Below are 20,167 nucleotides of genomic sequence, written 5' to 3' on the forward strand. Positions count from 1 at the left end.
TTACATTAAGGGCCCAAAAAGCACGTGATAAACTCAAGTGCACAGAACTTTGGAAGTCAGATAATAAGGGTTTGAGAAAAACCTCATTATTCTTGATTTGACTGCCCTCCCTTGATCAACTGCCCAGATGTTGTGGATGTGGGTGCCACTCCCAAACTGCACATCACCGGGTTGGGGACAAGCAGCCTGAAGAGGTTAAGGCAGAAAGTTGCTGGAGAGTTCTGCACAGGTGGGAGCAATGGCTCAATACACACGGCTGAGGTCAAACAGCCCTATTTCCCTCATAAGGAAGCAAAAGTGATGTCAAGTCCTTGGGACACACGATCCTGCTTTGACAGCCAGTTCTGCTGAGTGGAAATAGTCTCTGAACACCAACCCAAAGGTCTGTTTGGTGACTGAACACCCAAGGACTGGAAATAACTGCCTGAGAGCAGTGCAGGAGAGGGCTTTTGTCTATTTACCCACGGCACAAAGACAACACAGGGCCCAGCCGCGCCGGCTTCCTTCCCCGCCTCTATCAGCACACTTTCATCTTTGGCCAGAGCAGGACAAAGGCAGCTTGTTCTCTGTTATCTAATCCTTGGCCCCACTTCTGAGGGCATGATGGGCTGACAGGTGAGTGCCAGCACCATTGTCACTCCCATGGATGTGAGCACCTGGATCCTGCCACGCAACCGGCATCGGCCACTCCCCTCACAAGGGACAGGACACAGTGACCAGGTCCTGGATCAGGTCACACCAACAGCCTGAGCAGCCCCACACACCACCGTGGTCTGGACTCCTTTTCTGACCATTATCTTTTGTGCAAGGAGTTCAGGCCAGAACTGATGTCCACCAGGATTTCAAATTGCAACATGCTGTCTGACTGCATTTCGGGGCTATTTAAAGGCATTAACCTAGTCTGTTTTGTTGTCTTGGCTGTTTTGGACAGTGCAAGAGAGTGTAATCAGCGATGCAGCCAAATAAGATGAATTCTGGAAGTTCAGATGGCAAGCAGTCCACAGGCCTCTTATCTCATCGTCTGATACTTAGAAATTTGTTCATTGCCTGATTAAAGAATAAAAAGAGCATGGAAGAAGCCATCTCTGCTTCCTGTGTCAGGATTCCCCATTGTAATGGAAGGATAAGTCCTGGAAAACATTAGAAAGTGAGATAATTGATGAAGTCCATCACAGTCCACATATTCCAAAATGCTGCTTTCAGAGAAATCCATAGACAACACAGCACATCTGGCTCCTAGAAAGACTTTGGATGGCTTCTGCACAGCTGTCTGCTCCTTGACTCCTGTGCAATTCATCCAGGCAGAGAAATGTGCAAAATCCTGGCATGACCTGGCTATGGATCCCAGCTGCAATCCACAGCAAAAATGCCCAAATTCCTGCAAACCTTAGAGGATTGGAAGCTAAGATCTACTGCTAACCAGATCTGCTGGGAATAAATGCTCTGGCAGACAGAGGCTGGAAAGATCATTATCATTATTTTAAGCACACCCTGTAGCAAAACAGGCTAAATTAAAAGTATCAGAAGCACATTTCCTAGCAAAATGATGTGGCATTTCCCTTCGTGCCAGATGGTGAATTGGGCTCCAAATAAGTAGGTGTACTTAATCACACAGGTTTTATTCCTGAAAAAATCTTCTGGGATGTTTGAGATATACAAGGACCATGAGATCTGGCCCAGATCACCAGAAAGAATATTTTACATTCAGCTTCCTTTAGGTTTTATGTCCTGACTGCCTCTTCCTTCTTCCCCACCCTCTCTCCAGGTTGCCAAGCACAGGCTTAACTTGCATTAAATGAGTAGTTTTCTGTTTTTTGAAGAATGTATTAAATGATGTGACAGTACAGAATTCAGACTCAAACCATGTACTCTTTCCTCTTTTTGTGTGACAAAACACATGCTACAGTCATTGTGACATAACAGCTATTTTTTTTCCTCACACCATTAACAGAAATCATCATGTAGTGCATTTAAAGCGGGAGAAAAAGTGAGTTTTATGTTCAACTGTGCATTCTCCCTTGTTGACAGAATGATCTGGAATAGCCATTTCCCATATTTGAGGAAGGAACTTTTATTCTGAGATCCAAGCAGACTCTGACATCCCCTCCTTGCTGTCAGGAGCACGTTCTCTCAAGAGCTACTAGAGGGTAAAACACAGAGACTCCACGTTACTGCTGTTGTTCATCCTGAGACCCTTCACAGGCATCTAGAGCAGAGCTGCAGAAATACCCTTTGCTCTCACCCAAGCAGCAAGAGAAATGTGATGTGAGCAATGGCACTGACAGGACAAAGGGTCAGGCAGAGGCACACACAGCGTGGTCTCCACAAGGTCCCTGTTCTCCTGGGTGCTTGTGCCTCAGGCAGAACAAAATACATGCTGGGGAAGTTAAGAATTACTGCTTTGGTCGCTGGGTTGGATGTTTCTAAAGATGATGCTGGAGAGACCCAAGTAGCAGCAACCATTTGGTTGTGATGGTCTTGGTTTGAAAATACAGAGATGGACCAACTGGGTCAACATGGCAGAGTTCTGACTCCTGTGGGAGCGTGTAAGGACCAGCCACACAGGGGTGTCATCTCCATCCCCACCCAAAGATGACCTAAAGGAGCAAAAACTGGAAAGCAATGAGAGGCTGTGCCTCACCACGAGCTCGTAGTGTGTTTGCTCTCTTTCTTCCACAGCCCAACACCTGCTCTGAGCTAATGTTGGCTTCAGTGATGCAGAGAGCGCTGGCAAACTCCAGCAAAACAGCTGTCCAGGAGCTGTGGTATTTTGTGGATGGCATACAAGAGGTTTTTTTGCCTCTTTCTCCCTTCTACCTTTTTTTTTTCCTTTTACCAAGGGGACATGTTAAGAGTTTAAAAATACACAAGGAGATCCTCACCAACATCTGCACAGGAACTGAGCAGAGGCAATAGGAAGGGATGAGGAAATCCTACAACTCCCTAAGACATTTAGCCCAAGAGGACTTCTCCAGTGCACACAACATTGCAGAGAGCCAACAAGGAATCTCCCAGTGGTGCAGGATTTAGGATAACCTGTGGTGCTGTACCAGGAGTCCCCAGCCAGAAACACACAGTGACTGTATCTCTTCCACAAAGAGGGTTTCTGTTTTTAATGTTAAAGTAGTGCTCTGTGATTTATCAAATCTCCCACGCCAGGGAAAAGCAGAGAGGAGCCAGAGGAAGGTTTGAACTGTTGAACAGCCCCACTGGACATCCACACAGGCTCCCAGCTCACCTCCCTGCATCCAATGCAGGCTACAAAGGCTTCCTTATCAGGGTGGTTTACAAACTGTCAGAGTTGGATATAGTACAGCCATCCTGCCCAAACGGAGATGCGGAACAGAAGCTTCACCAGAATCTGCTGCCCTTCCTCTGCCTTTGTAAGAAAAGGCTCTTCAAAACACATTTATTTGCTTATGGAACATTTAAGTCCCATGGCAGAAAGATGCAAGCTCAGAGCTCTGTACGCAGAACCTGAACTACTCTATCCTCCAAAGATCCCACTTCGAATTTTCTGGACAAACTTTCCCAGGAAGTCTCTCAGGGATTTTAAATGATTTATTCTCTTTATCACTTGAAGACCTGTCTAAGTCCTCAGGCGAAAGTTTGCCATCTAAGCAGCATCAGCAGATTCTTCCAGTCTCATCAGTTTTGATGTGGGAATTGGCCAAACCAAAGTTCCTGGAGAGAAATTTGCTTCAGGGGTGCGAGGTCTGACGTTCTCTCATTCAGTTATCGAGCTCCTCATCCTGGGAGTTAAATGCTACGAGTGTGAGAATAACTGATTTTTCCAGTGTGCTGGCCAGACCAGGAAATACAACTAAGCATAGGAAATACTATCTAAATGGAAATGTTTCTATTACACATCCAGTTGATTTTCAGAATTCAAATATAAAAATGCAGTATTTTGTCAGAGCAGTGTTTCACCTAGGCCAGTATTCCAGCTCTGATGATGGTCATAGGACAGTATTTAGGAAAAGCAGGAGTGTCTGCCCACCATCTGTGAAAACACATTGTTCTGGCATCTGAAATCATGAGATCAGGGATGTTAGGGGGTACATAACTGCCTTTAGTACCTGTTCATGGACTTGCTGTCCTTGAGGTCCCTGTCCAGGAGAGTGTGGATGTAGAAAGGAAAAAGAACTGGACAAATTCATGGAGCATAAACAGAGAGACAGGTCTTTCCTCCTCCATCAGGCTGTGTATCTATATCTGGCTTTATGCTGAGTGTCAGGAGTCAGAAAGACAGAAGCAGAAGTCTTGCATGTGCCAGAGACGTGCCCAGCCCAAGGCAGGGCAGGAACTGGGATCTCTTACAAAGCTCAGCAGGTTGGGTGGAGTATCTCTCCAAGTGAAGCCCTGCCAGCATCCTTATTTTCCCCAGGGTTCAGCTGAAACTCGCCTGGTGGTCCTGCAAGCTGCCTGCCAAACATCTGCCTGGATCACACAGGGATGACATCATCTGGAACCACTTGTTTCCTCGACTCAGGAGAGCTTCAGGGGTGGAAAAGCAGGGCTGGAGATCAAGAGACCTCAGGAGAGCTTTGTGATAAGGTAAAACCCTATGGACTCAGACTCTACTTTCTCTCTACATATTTTAGTCTCATTCATCACCCTATCTGACCCCATCTCAAATGACAGAAATCCACCCAAAGCATCCTTTCCCTCTATTATTTTTGGCAATTAAGTACCACGTGGTGCTGTTTGAGAGAGTAATATGGGCTGTTCTGGTGCTCTGGATGAACAGCATCACTGGTAATAAAGTTTTTGACCAGCCTACTAGTGGACCACCTGTCCTATGAGCAGGGGCCTGGGCTACAGTCAGGGTACTTTGAAGCATCCTGCAGTCATGGCTTGGCCAATCAGTCCCACACACGGAGTGGAACAATCTTTAGCAAATTTTGATTTTTAAAAGATAACTATTGAACAGGTCTCTATGATAAAGTCCTGTTGTATTACCACTCTTCCTAAACTACTTACAATTAACTACTTAACAACTGAATGCCTTTTTGCCCAGGTCTTCCTTCCTTCAGCTCTGGTACCGCCACAGGATCAGGGATTTCAGATCACTCAAGGTATGACAGAAAAAAAACAACTTGGACTTTCTCTTACCATTTGGGACCACAAATGTACAAATGTCTGTCGCGCAGTACAGGTTCCCAAACAAGCTGGTTTGCCTCACTGAGGAATTCCAGCTTGGACCTGGAAATCCTATGGCTGTTAGCACTGTGTTACAGCTCAGATAATTGGATCTGAGTCTCAACAGCCCAATTACATCCAGCACAGTGCTGTGCTGACACAGCTTCTGGTTCTGATTTGGGAGCTGCTGTGTTTTCAGCTTCTTGGCTACAGGGTACAGATTTACTCAGATCTGCCTTCAAAACCTGCAGCAGCAAGAACAAGCAAAGGCTCCCATGATTTCCTTTGAGAAGAGTGAAAAGCTCTTTAGTACAGTAGTACATCAATGTGAGCGAGGGATGAAAGACTGCAGGAACTGCTTTCTACTCCCATTCTTTCCTGGAGTAGGGCAGGTGTAGGCATCTATTCCAGGGCAAGGCACAGGGACAAGGTGGCATTTAAAAGATGTTTTCTCACTTCACTCAAACTTACATAGAGCAACTCATGTGGTTCCTGCATTCAAACAGGCCACAGGAAAGAGGAAGCTTTTAATAAATCCCTTCACTATTTTGCTTCCAGCCCAGAGCTTCTTCTGTGGGCTACTCTAAGGCCATACCTGCCCAAACATCCTCAGTCAGTACTGGAATGCATCAGATTTTTAATTAAAAGATAGGTTAATTGTGAAAAATGAAGGTTATTAAATGGCACGTTTAATTAAAAAAATCTAAGAAATATGATCCAGAGTAGGACAGAGAGAATTTTAAAGCTTTAGTTGGATATGTACAATTTGATTGAAATAACTAAAAGCCCAAGGGCACCTTTAAATTGCTACAGGTGACAGTACCAACACAAGTAATAAATGGACATCCTCAGAGTGGAACTTACAGTGTGTTGAGGTTCTTCAGTCTTCTGAAGGCTCCAGGTTGTATCTCCTTGATGTGGTTGAAGCGTAAATCTCTAAAAGCAGAAGACATAAACAGGCCATTAGCAATAAGCATCATCCCCACGAGGAAGGGAGGAGGGCTGTTGGGAGGGTCTATCACACTAGGCCTACATCAACAGGAAAAATGCAGACAAAGACCAGGGAACAGAGTGGAGAAGGAGTGGTAAAAATGGTTGGGGTCTGCTCTTGTCTATAGTGAGCTGGGACAAGCCTATATTGATAAAATTCTATAGTGTAATTTCACAGAAAACTGAACACTGAAAGGACTCAGGTGATCATTTCCATGAGCAGCAGAAAAGGTCTGCAGCAAAACACCCCAAGTTCAAGTGCAATTACACTTGCATCTCATACTAATTTGTAGAGGAACACTCATCATCACGTGGACCCATATTTTAGCTCCCTAGCAAAACTATCTTTGCCCTAAAATGGTTAAATCTGCTCAAATAACCTCATATAATAAGCATTTCCCATTTTGCTCTACGATGCTCCAAGACTCACAACAGCTTATCACTGCCTGCATTTCAGATTTGTGCCAACTTCAATTAGAATTCCTGGACCCCAGGGGATTCTGGCAATTTCCAAGGGCTGCCCACGGAACTACATCAACTTGGAACCCTAAAACATGGGGTTTGGATTGCTAATGAGATAATAAAATAAGAGCTAAGTGGTTTAACCTGGTTAACCAAGTAGAAACACTTCTATAGGGACTGTGCATTGATTTGGCACCTTGCACAGTCCAGTGTATTATAACAAATCACAGAAGGCTGACAAATGGGGTTTGCTGCAAGTTTCTGTCCAAAGCAAAACAATGAGGTTGATTTTTTAATCCTACACTGCTTGATCTATCCCATTTAGAGAACACCCAGCTATTTTTCAGTTTAAGGCAGCCTTTTAAGGGCATTTGCTTTAAGAGGAAAAATACACGAGTTGCCCGTCATTCCGGTGATAACTTACACATGGAAGCAGAGTTTAAAATAATAATTCTACAAATAGCTACAAGTCCAACACTTATTTTTAGACAGGCATCAACAAGAATTGTGGCCTTTATAAAATTCAGATTAGAAAGAGGTGCAGTCCTTGCAGGTGAGCCCAAAGTGACAGGGAGTATCTGGGGGGGCTGAACCAGTTTTGAGCAAGTACTTGGGATGAGGCTACACAATAAGTAAAGCTGATTTTATTCTAAGATCATAGAATCACAGACTGGTTTAGGTTGGAAGGGACCTTAAAGATCATTCAGTTCCAACCCTCTGCCATGGGCAGGGACACCTTCCACTATCCCAGGTTGCTCCAAGTCCCGTCCAACCTGGCCTTGAACACTTCCAGGGATGGGGCAGCCACAGTTTCTCTGGGCAACCTGTGCCAGGGCCTCACCACCCTCACAGGGAAGAATTTCTTCCTAACACCTAATCTAAACCTGACTTCTTTCAGTTTAAAACCATAGTCCCATGATGTAATGTTTCTTAATAATATAGTCCCATGATGTAATGTTTCTTAATTTGCAAACTTAATAGTTTGCAAAACTAGTTCTTTTACGCCAAAAAGTGCGTAAGAATGTTCTTACTTTTTAGGCAGAAAATGCATGGCAATTTTACTCGCATTACACCGAAATATTAAATCTCTGCTTTGTTACCCCTTTGTTATTAGCGAATGCAACAGAACACAGGCAAGTGGATATTGTCTTTTCGGTGGTGTTTTTCCTTTAACTTTTCCACTTTGACCAAAGGAATCAGAAGACAGATACAGTAAGAAATCTTTCCCCTCTCTTAGTGGTAAATATTGCACACAGAAGAGTTAGAGTGCAGAAAGAAACAGAGCTTCACAGTATTTCAAAAGAAGGTTTCTAATTGTAATTCACCAGCTCTATTTGTCCACTGCAAACTGCAGTCCCAAAGGATCATCCTTTGGAACTGTAGTTTTTAACTTCACCTTTGACATTTTCAGGTGTGTTTGGCTTTATTTGCATTGCTTCAAATGCATGTTTCTTGCCCTTCTTCTTGGAAGGAGTTCCACATCCTTCTTCCCTGATGATGTGAATTTGAAGGTATCTTTACAGAGTTTTCAAGGGAATGACTGACACCATAAAGGCAAATACAATTAAACATTGGCAACAGTGATAGCACAATGTGCTGCCTGTTCTCCATGGCCTCACTAAAAGGAAATGAGGAAAGACTAGACCATGAAAAAAGGTGAAGAAATACAAACTTGATTTATACACTGCAATGCACAGATACCAACTCTGCCTGCCCTGGGGGGTTGTAAAGGGCTGTGTAATTAGTCCAGGCAGCTGGCTACAGGTAATAGGGAACATTACAAATCCATGGAAGGAATATACAGGGGTCAGGGCTGGAGCTGTTGATGCTCATGGAAGGCAGCAGGGAGCAGGCAGTGAAGTGTAAAATACCACTCTGGGTCACAGGCTGCAGCCGGGGGAAAAAACCCTACAACTATTTTAATGACCAAAGACAACTGCAATCCTTCCCAGCCCTCCCTCACACTGAGGCACTCAGCTCCCACAGCTGAAACAAAAAGCAAAAGCCAGAACGACAGGTAAGAGAGAACACCTCTGAAAACACAGGAAAAAATAAACCACTGATGTGGATGTCCTTGAGCAGCCAAGAAAGTCCTTGGAGATGCAGAGGCACCTAAATCTTCCTCTTTACCATCTAAAAGCCCCAACACTTTGGCTCATCCACAGTGTTTTCTCTCCAGACCTTGCCTTAGCCTAAAGCACCGCTGGCAATGAATGTCATGGAGGGTTGCACTGGGAATTTCCTGGCTTGCCTGTATTTGATTGAGAACATTCCCTACAGAGTTTGCCTCCTCTTACACAGAAACACTTGTTTCTCTCTATTCCCAGGGCGCTTATTCTGGAAATTTACATTTCTTTTCACGAACAAGTGTGCTTTTCACAGGGACCCACCACACAGCTTCTCCCATGCCCAGCTGCTTCCAGCTGCCCTGTGCACCAGCAGCTGGGCTCCCTCACTCTTGCCTGCTCCTTTCTACCTGGGAATTTGCAAAATGGGGAGAAAAGTTAAATTCCTTGTGATTTAACTCTCTCCCATGTTTTCAAGGCCAGCAGTCTGGGATTACAAGATACCTCCCCATAAGGAACAAAGGGAATATCTGATGCTAAAAGATATCCCAGATTCTCTTCTACCTTCACACACACAGAGTGCTCACTGGAGGCCTGGGACAGCAGCTGTCCTGGGTCACCCAATACTGATCCCTCTGGACAACACCAGCTTGACTGGCTCAGCAGAAAATCTCACCAACCCCTTGTGCCAAAGCACCACAGCTCCCACAGGAAAGTGAGCTGGAATACATGGATAGTCTGGGATCTGCTATAGAAATAACTCGCCTTTTCTGAATTTGGGAACTCAATCCCATTATAGAGGCTACACAGAAGGCCAGAACTTGCAAATGGATTGGGAAATGGGTCTTGACAGAAAGACACTCCAATCTGTCTGAGGATCTCAGCTGCTATGAGAACAATCATCCCTGCAAGCACTGTGTGAAATAATTATCAGTGATTAGCATATAAAATAATCAATGGCTTTTACAAGAAACTTTCACTTCTGTTTAATCTATTGAGGCTTTCACAGACTCATGTATTACTATGTTAACTAAGCAGATAATTAGCTACAAAAGGCATTTTACTGCAGTTCCATGGAAATTACTGGGTTGGTTTCATGGAAGCATCTTTTGTGCACAGCAGTAATGCTGACAGTTCTGGAGCATTTCACCCAGAACTGGTTGGTAAGTGGCACCCACACAATCATTACCAACAATGACACAGAGAGTAAAGGTGGTTTTACAGAGGTAAGATGTTGAGGTTCCTTCCAGTGTTTCCTGAGGAAGGCATGGTGTGAAAGACATCCTAAACACATCCTAAAAATATCCTATAAGTCAAGTTTCCATATATAAGAAGAACCAGAACATTTACCAGAAAAATGCTCGTTTCTCTTGCTTATCTGCAGAACATCAGAGTCAGCTCTGCAGGTTCCCCCATCCTGCCAAAATACTCCAGTCCTGGCAAGAAGGGAAAACTGCCTTGCTCAGATGGAAATGAAGTCTTACAGACTCACTGTCATCAGCTCCCAAACTCAGGAATGCCCCTCTCCCACACGAGTCCCCAAATGGCTTTAATAAATGACAGCCTTCATCTCCCAGTCCCTACATGGACAGCTGAGCACTGCCATCTCTGCAAGGCAGATGAGGAGACTGTGAGGAGGCTCAGGGCTGGGGGCTTTCCAAGTCCTGGCTATTTTGGGGTGTACCAGCTTAAGACATTAAGATTTGTCTGTTCAAAGAGTGAAGAGGAAGGAAAATATGTTCAGCATGGAAATACAAGTAAACGAGACGACAGGATCATGGTCGAAACAGTAGAGAGCGAGCAGATGCAGGGCTGTGGTTCCCTGTTACACTGCCACACCACTCACATTTTGAAGTTTTAGGGGATGGCAACACTAGATTTTAATTAAGAAATTACCACAGGCATTCCTGAATGCAGCTTTTTAAGATTTCAGTTCCCATAAACAGGAGTCAGATTTTCAAAAGGGCTCCCTCTGCGTCACAATCCAGCAGCCAGTCCATCAAGCTGGTTTGATCCCACATTTTCTGTGCATGTAAGCTGGTGGGAATGCTATGCTTCAGAGCCTGGCCTGGAAGGCAGTGCCAGGGCAGGAGGCATCTGCTGGTGCCTTATCCCTGGTGGAATCATTTCAACTGACACGTGGCATCCCTTTAGCTCCTGCCAGCAGGACAGGAGCAAAGAACATCTCCAATGCATAGTTTTGGTCCTGGACACATATTCAAGAAGGAAGATTACATAAAAAATTATTGAGGTCATCAATCTTAGATAATTTGAGCTATTATTTATTAGCAGTGGGTATGGAGCTTAGGGTCTGATCCTACTCAAACCAGCTGAGTCTATTCTTGGGCATTCCTGGCACCCAGGAGCAGGACTCTCTTAACCTAATGCCTATTTCCTTTGCACCACCTAGTCAAGATATTTCCCATATCAGATGAAGACAAACTTCCCTCCTTCTGAAGTGTGTTCTGACCCTGATCCACAGGAAGTAAAAGAAACTCTTTAATATGCAGGATAGTTGTCGGTCTTTTGCTTTTTAAAGAGCATGACCATTTAAGTTTTTATCCAGAATACACACACAGCTCTTCCTTAAAAAGCAGATGATAGAATCCTGATATACCTATGGAGAGAAGGATGTGGTGAGGGCAATGAAAATACAAATAACTGAAGTGGGAACCTGATGTTGAAGCACTGGGAAGTTCAGTGAAGGCAGGATTCCAAACACTTAAGATAGCTACAATCACAAGAGTTAGGATGCTTTCATCAAAAGATGCTGGAATGTTTCTAGAAGGAAAATATGTTTTAAGTGCCTTCTCTCCCCATTTTCCTTCCGATGAAGGTACTTCTATAAATAGAAGATAAAGAAAATTTCGGTCACCTCTAAAAGGTTTAATAAGGATTAAATTCTGCAGTGAAAGAAGCCAGCAAGAGATCCCACCTGGCACATGCAGAATGTGTGGGTGTGTGTTTAATGGCTGCATATAAGACCATCACACACTGAGGAAATGAGTAATCCATTCTTCAACCCAAAACACACGACAGAGACCACAATGGGAGCAGCATTTCCAAGAACTCATTTGCTCAGTAAACCTTTCCCCAACAAATGTATAAAACTCCCTCTCAAAACTATGCTCATTAATAGCCTAAGAGAGATACACCCTGTCCTACTCCAGCCTTCCTCCTGCGGGAGGAAGAGAGGAACTGAGCAGCCACCAAACAATAAGCACAATGATGTGAAGGGAAACAAAACTTGTAAGCTGGCCATGCTTACACTGCCCAATTAGCAGCCAGGTCTGTGAACAACTGGGTCACCTTCAGTTCATGCCAGCAATGTGCTCAGATCCCAGATCCTGCCCCGTCTTTGCCTGTGCCCTCAGCTATGTTTCTCTAGCAGGACTCATTCATTATGTGCTCTGCATAATGCAGAAAGGAGAATAACCCATGGATAATTGGATTGCAATCCATTAGCTGCCAGCCAGAGGAGAACTTCTTTCCGTGGATTTCTTCCACTCGTGCCTGCACGTTTCAAAGCTTATTGTCTTAAATGTCACACTGTAGAATAAATGATGGAAGGTTAAGGATCTATTCAAATTTTTGGAGTGTATGTTCCACAGCTGCTCCCCTCCTTGGGCTGCTGGCTAAAAGAACTGCCTGGATCCCAGCAATAACCAGCGGATCACATCTGGATAATCATGTTCCAATTGAACAGAAAACAGACAAAATACGTTTGCAGTTCTACACCACGAATTTTTATAGCTTATCTGTACACGTGTAGTCATTCCTGCCATCCTATCACTCCTGCCATTCTATCCTCTGCTCAGGATAAAACTAACAGACTTCATTACCAACGATAAATGGTCTGCTGCTAAAACCAGACATTGGGCTGGATCCTCAGCTGTACCCAGCTGGGATTGGGAAGGGAGGAGGGAAACGGCGACCAAAGAGGAGCCAGTAACAGCTCATCAATCCTGGAACTGGTTCCATGCCAATCCCAGCATCGCTCGGAGAAGGCCATGGGCGGCTCCGAGTTCCGCCAGCTGGCTCCAGCCCCGAGGGGGCCATCTGCCAACGGGGCTGGTGAAGGACAGCGTGTGCCAGCTAGGAGACTTCCCGACTCTTCCAGGATTGTTAGAGAGAGGATGGCACGGAGTCACGGAGGTCAGAAAGTCCCAAACTCCCAACTTCAAAGCAAACTCCATCTGGAAACTGCAGCTGTTCTGCGAGGGAACCGAGCTGGAGCCTGGGATCGTGTTTGGAGCTGCAGTCACAGACTCAGTCCTACTCATACCGAAGGGTAAGTGTGGAAAATATCCCACATTTTCTACTCAGAATAACTCCACGATCAAGACTATTCTTGCTATAATTCTGAACGTTCAGTCTGACACAACAGTCCTCCCAGGAGAAAGATTAACATACCAAAAAGTTGGAGTAGTCAGGGCTTGGTTAAGAAGCATTCTTTGATCTTGTACAATTCAAAAAAGTTTAATTATTCAAATGTTATTTATAATAATACAACGGGACGCTGGCTGGGAAATGCATTTACATACATTAGATCTTCAAGATAGCCAGGAAGTCAGGATTTTTTACTTGCCACACACCACACAAAGGCACATGATCTGCCAACAGAGAGCACTCACCAGGCTCATGTGTCTTTATATCTTTGGGGATCTCTGCTTACCAGTATGGGGTTTGCTTAAAATTATGCAGACAGTAGTAAAAGAGAATAAACCAGATAAATTGCCTTAAAAAATACTGGTCTACAGTCACCTCATTTTGGAATATTACTACTTTTACGTCTCACACCTGTACCATTTAGTTAATGTTTTAAAACCCAGTTTCCCATTCAAAGTTCTTGCTCTTCTGTTAAACTAAATAAACCTGTTTTCCAAATGGTTAAGCAGGGAAAACATGGACCATTTACAAGCAGTGCACATGCAAACCAGTTAGAGCAGAAGAGAGGGAATTAGGGTGACTGCACTGGAAAACCCGGTCACCTTTCTAGATTCAGTTTTACAGGCAATTCAATGCAACCTCCATCACAGCAAGATACTATCTGGAATTTTACTAAAGCTGCAAGGCCAAGCATGGGCCAGGGTCAGGGTTTTGCTCCCTGCAGCACAGAGAATGAAGTGTGCTGCTGCCAGAGGGAGCAAATGTGACCACATTTCAAACACAGAACAGAAATTAAGCTTTAATGAGCTCAGAAATATCTCAGTTCAGCCAATGAAACAAATTTTTCCCCTCAATAAAAATCCATGTTTAACCAAGGAGGAACCAGTTACTTTGCTAAAATCAAACAATGTCAGGCTATTTGAAATATTTTGATATTTCAAGATGCAGAGGAATAAGAGGGAGAAAAAGTTTGGTGACAATTGGAAGAGCCAGACACTGCGAGTTGCTGTAAGTGCAGATAATCCCTACACCGGTCTGCACAGTACTGAGCAGTGTCACACTGTAAATAACCACTCCATCAACAGCCCAGGGAGAGAGAAAGCTTTGGCAGCTGTAGCAAGTGTAGACCTCATCCTGTGGGTCACTAATGCTAGAACCTCTGTGGTCTCCATCCATGAAAGCAGGTCTGGATGGCAGCAATTCAATGCCAGCATCCTGCCCACATCATGTTCCTCAGGCTGCAAGCAGAGAAGATGCATCAGCAGCATTAGTGAGATGGCTGTGGGAGAAATGCTGGTATGGATGTGGCAGCTGAGATAAAATTTAGTTTGTTAAAAGCAGCTCGAGTTGAAGAAGTTTTACAACTGGCAGCAGTTTAAGCAGGATGAGTGCAAAGATTAATTTTTGACAAGTCTTTCCAACTATTTGCAAAAAGGGTCTTCCAAGCCAAGAGATCAGATAAGAACAGCACAAAGGGAAGCACTTTGTCACATGCCACTACATCTCAAACCCACCTTTAGGTTCAGGATTAGTTTAGAATCACAGGGAAGTGCTCTTCTGCCTCTCTCAGTAAGAGCTATTTAGGAGTCTCCAAGCATTACCCATCCTTTTCCTCCACCTTTCCTGTTTGAATGGACTCAGCCAGCAGCTCCCTCACTCACAGGTACTTTATTTCTCAAGGAATCTGTGAGTTATCACAAGCATTACTTTTCAAATAACCCTTAAGTTTGGTTTGCATAGTTGAGATAGAAACTGGAAAATCAGTACTTAAAAATTTAGGAATGAAATGGTGTTGTATGTACCAGGAAAGGGTAGAGACGAAAGCCTGAACTGCTTTATTTCCTCTCTCCCCTACACCCAAAGCTTTCTAAAATGCAAACTGCATACATTTATATAAGCTCAGTTTAATATTTGTGACTTTTGATTCTCCAAAACAGTCTTCCAGTGCTTGCCCTGGCATTATTCTGACAAAATTTTTCAATTCCCTTCATCGTCCCATCAGCAACTAACTGATGCCAAAAGAAGCAGTTTCTGTTTTGTGTTTTAAAAGCACGAAACAGTCTGTGAGGCTGGGAATTCTGCAGAGGAAAAAAAAAAAAAAAGGAAGATAAAAGTATGCCTTTGGCCTTGACTCTTTTTTTTTTTTTCCCCCCTTCTTTCTAAAGACCAAGCAGGTAGAGAAAGGCAGTAAAATGAAGTGGTTACTCACAGAATGTTTGTCTGGGGCGGGATCTCGGGGATGGTTTCCAACATCAGATGCATGCATCGCACCGTGGTCCTGAAGCACAGGCAGCGACTGGGGCAGGAGCAGGAGAAACCAGGCAAGAGGAGAAAACACAAAAAGCCTCCAAGAGCTGAAGGTTTGATGAGCATGGTGTTTGCTGGAGTGCATTTGCCTCAATTCTGAACTGCAGGGAGCTGACAAAAAAAAAAAAAAGTTTCCCAGCCCTGAGGTCCAGGAGGAGGGGACTCATCAGCATGTGTTTGCAATTAAATTAAGGCAGTTTGACAGTCCAACCGCCCACCCCCTCTGCCATTATGTACATCACTGAAGATCAGACTGTCCCCACCCCTCTTTAATTGTGGCACTGAAATATAAACTCTTAATTTTGATTTATTTTCTCCTTGCTGCTTCTTTCGAACAGCAAGTTAACTCCTCACCCTCCTGGGGCATTTGTATGACAGCAGAATGCACCTTCATGGACAATGACCAAAAAATGGTCCCGTGCTTCCAGGGCTGAGCTGGGATGCAAAAGATCCAGGGTCAAGGATTTTATGTCAAATTTTTTGCCTCAGCACACTCTGAAAACTAAGGAGAGTGTCTTATCCAACAGCCTGTCAAATGTGTTGGGCACTAAGACTTTTAGGATAGAGGCTGTCTCTTATTACGTGGAGTTACAACATCCAGCAAAAATACGTTTCCAGCCGTTGATGGGAGCGTGGAATGCTACAGATAAGTGATTTTAAAAGGGAGATATTTATCTCACAGAGATAAATAACCTGCAAATAAAGACAAATCCCCATCCTGCAATCTCTAAAGTTTCTTACACAGAGTAAAAGCTGATTCATTTCAAAGACCTTTTGCCAAATACAATTTCTTTCTATAAGGATGCCATTTGGAAAAATGTCAGGATTTTGGAGACATTAAAGGCAACTGAGGGGTGAAAAGGGAAAGAAACACTGAAATCAACCGAGTTTGAACTGTAGGAAAATAAGTCCTCTCTTTGTTTCTCCCAGTGAATGATAAAATTGAGACACAAAAGGCAGGATTTGTTCCCATTTGAATTAATCACCTTTGTAAAGAAGCTTAGACTGAAACCAGCTTGTCTTTAGGTTTGCAGTTATTACTACACAAGGTCCTAAATGTGTGGGTTTAGCATGAGGGAGGCACTAACACACATTAAGATATAAAGGCACTTGAGGAAGTACAAACACATCCACATTACCTGGACAATCAAATGAAGGTTTCCCATGAACCTGCACATCTGCTTTAAACTGTAATCTAAAAAATAATTAATGTGACAGAGGAGTACTTAACAAAAGTGACATTTATACCTTCCTGGTTCTCTTCTCCCTTCAGATTCTCTGTCACTTGATCATTTGGGGAGTGCTTGGGTTTGGGCTTTCACCTAAAATTTCATGTCATAGAAGGTAAAATCACTGTTTTTTTTCCAGCTATAAAAGAGCATTATACTGCAGGTTTTCTGCCTCTAGTCCTCAGGCAATCTGCTATTTGTTTGCCTGGACATCACTTGGAAATCTAAGCAAGTTTGCTGAACTCATCTGCTCCCCCTGTGGACCCGACTCATGATTTTGGGCAGAGTGTCCTCTAGCGGCCACCCAACCCAACCTTCCAAAAACGGGTCGTAAAAGGTCAAAATATCAGCTTTCGCCTTTATCCAACAACTGGCAGCTGAGATCAGAGTGCTCCGTGTGAATATGACAGCTTTTACTTCCAATTTGAGATGTCAAGTGCATTAGAAGCACATCCTCCATGTGCATCAGACAACGCGTGTTATGTTAAAGTCTTCATTACTAAAGTTCTGTTGATTGCTCCCCACATCATGTCTTTCCAAAATACACTGGTCTCTGTTAGGACAGGGTAGCACAGCTACTTAGGAGCTGCTCGGTAAGGAAGTTATTTCTAGGAAAATAAACAAAACTGCTCTCTCCAAACCACACCCGAGTATTTTGGACTCATTATTTCCCCTGGCACATCCCGGCCACTTCGCAAATACAGGGCTTTTGCCTCCTGCCTCCGTTACATCTTGGTGCATAAACTCTGAGCTCTAAACCACCCCTCTGCAAGAACAACAACAACAAAAAAAAAATCCCTTCTAGGTTTATTTCTATTGCAGCAGGAGAGCTGGGCCAGGCCCCACTCAGGTTTCCTTACGTACCGTCTGGAATCGTATTTCAGCGCCCGGCTGTGCCACGGGGGCAGCTGCAGGAAGGATTGATGGGTATTTGCCCACTACTTCGTAGGCATGGGATCTTCAGCCAAGCCAGCAGATTTAACAGCAGCCATAGGGAATAATCTGAGTGCAAAAAGGTAAGTGCTGCAACCCCCACATTTACTTAGAAGCAGATCTTTCCTTGAGCTTGAACCATACCTCTCCCACTTTGCTTATCTCCCCTTAGCAACAAATGGGATGATTGTGGGACGTTATGAAACACCAGCAATCCCAGACCCCTTACTCTCACATTAACTTATCTGATTTTCCATCAACATGAAAAAATTGTTTAAAAAGGAGTGTGCAGCTCTGAGCAAGAACCAGAAATTAACTCCTGAGCAACTAGAATTAAAGTTAACCCTTGTGTTCCATGGTCCAGCATTTCCAGCCTCTTCTACACAGGCTTTTCAGACCTGTAGAATGCAAGAAGTTTGGGGGTTTCTCTCAGGTGTGTTTCTCCCTCCCTCCCCCCCCTCTTTGTTTTAACTATCAATTCTGTCCCAGTAGAAAGACTTCCCTCAGGGGACCTACCCCCTCCCTACATCCCAGGGAATTGTGATGGTTTACGTTTTGCAATGAAGTGAACATAAACATTATCTGACAAATTTAATTTCCTCAATACCATTTCCATGACACATCCATGGCTTTCCAAAGCAGAAAAGGATTTTGTTTCAGCAAGCATCACGTGAAGGAAAACATTAACGTTGAACTAATCTCCTGTTATAGCTGGTAAAAGGACATTTATCATACACACAGATGACAGGAAGAAACACACAGACAGGCAATTATCCTATGGAATAAAGGTTAACAGATTCATTTAATTAGCAACAGCTGTATTTGCTGTTATGATCAGTTGCCTACCACAGCTGAAGCCAAAATATTATCCCCAGTACCAGAGAAATGAAAGCCTTGAACACACCTCTCAAAAATCTGCATTAATTAAGCACTGAAGCAGAGCCCAGGGGACAAGAGGGGAGCTGCAGGTCAGAATGCATGGAACAAACTCCTGACATGTTTGGTTTAGGCAATTCCTTGAAGTACAGAAATCAACTGAATCAACTCTGGGTATCTGTTGTCCACAGGCTGATCAGCCAAGTAAGTGAATTCATTCTTTAACTGTTCTGATATACACTAAGTCCAGATCAGTTGTGTGTGTGCTGATTCCAAAAATCATCTTGCACAACTGCATTACATAAAGGTTTGGAACTCATCAGCTGGGCAGGTTTCTTTTGAGATTATATTCTGAGGAGTTCATCTAAAACTATGCACCTGCACCAAACGTTTTTTCTAGTGTTCTAGTGTTTTACCCTTCAATTATGGAAATAAGTACTTATCTACAAAGTATTCTAATCACAACATGATGCAAAGCCATGTTAAGAAGGCTAAAAAGTCTTTACTGAATTTATTGATACAGAAACACTTATTAATAAAGTTTAAATTGTGTAACACTTCTGCATGCCTCAGGCCAATTTAACTCTAGTTTCAATACAGAGATTTTTCAACTTACACACTCATGATTAAAGCAGCCTGAAGTTCAGTTCTTTTCCAAATTTACTGCAGGATTGAAACCTAAAAGGAGTCACAATAAAAGTGATGACTACTTAGAACACAAAAGGAAACAAAGCAGGTACAATTCCTAGACAGCTTGCAGACCATACAAACTCAGCTCTAATACAATTCCTCTACTAGAAATGCCTACAAAACTACAGTGCAAGTGCTTGTGCACAGGGAAAATGTATTTACAATTCCCCCTTATTTACAGGCTATTAGCAATACTATTTCACAGTTATATTACACATAAAATTTCTACTATGTGTTTGTTTGGACCTGTGGTTTTTTTGGACAAGGGAACAATTTGACAATTTAGAACATAAATTTCCTGTATATATATATTTATTTATTCAACTTCATCCAGGAAAAAAATAGCAGTATTTATGCATCTTATAGAAAGCTACAAAAATCTAGCAAATGTAATAAAAAAGGCAAATCTGGTGAAAAATCCAATAAATTATCTTTTACAACTGCAGCTGGGATGGGGAATAAAAATCAAACAGGGATAAATGAAAGATAATTCTCCCTCAACTGGTCAGCTCTAACAGAATCTCAGGAAGGCTTACTAGTAAGAACCTGAAGTTTAATGTCATTTTTAAAGGAACTCTTTTAAAAGTTTAATAATTAAACCAAAGGATGACCTGGTAGCCAAAAGCAGGAGGCACCCTGAACTAGAGAGGTGTGGAAATTGTGCCATAATACACAAAGGCACCTGGTATGACACTTATTAAGCAGAAACATCTAACAAATACAGAGGCCACAGCCTTTGGGGGAGCACAGAGAATAATGACACGTAGATTAAGCCTCTCTTTACCACCATATTCAGGATATTCATCTGTGGGAAGAAATCCATTGCAGTTGCCAGAATTACACGGTGGGTACGTGCACGTTTACAGGAAACCATCAGCTCAGTGGCCACAGAACTGCCCTGCTTAAATTAGAGAAACAAAAACCTGAGGGAGCAAGCTAATTTGGGGTGCCATTTAGACCAGAAGTGGAGACTTAGGAAACCAGAGGCAAAACACAGCCTGTGCCTGTGTTATGTGCCCGCAGGCACATGATACAGTATTAGGAGATGATATTGTCAAAGACACACAGAACTCCTATGAAGCA

At 43.4% G+C, this 20,167-nt stretch overlaps 1 protein-coding gene across 2 annotated transcripts in view; it reads right to left on the reverse strand.

Moving 5' to 3' along the window:
• Nucleotides 1–20,044, reverse strand: part of LOC127478134 (peroxidasin-like) — a 46,841-nt gene extending 26,797 nt beyond the window's left edge. Inside the window, exons 1-2 of one of the 2 annotated variants that reach the window (XM_051803384.1) lie at nt 15,259–20,044; nt 6,007–6,078 (exon numbers count right to left, since the gene is read on the reverse strand). In XM_051803384.1, the coding sequence (XP_051659344.1) occupies nt 6,007–6,078; nt 15,259–15,422 (236 nt within the window). In that variant the 5' untranslated portion in view covers nt 15,423–20,044. Of the gene's footprint in view, nt 1–5,115; nt 5,388–6,006; nt 6,079–15,258 lie in introns of those variants that run through there. The other variant, XM_051803385.1, reaches the window with a different exon arrangement.
• Between the last annotated feature and the right edge of the window lie 123 nt (nt 20,045–20,167).

This window comes from Manacus candei, unplaced genomic scaffold (genome assembly GCF_025592945.1).
Source record: "Manacus candei isolate 608988 ecotype Guabito, Panama unplaced genomic scaffold, ASM2559294v1 h1tg000057l, whole genome shotgun sequence".
NCBI classification, from domain to species: Eukaryota; Metazoa; Chordata; class Aves; order Passeriformes; family Pipridae; genus Manacus; species Manacus candei.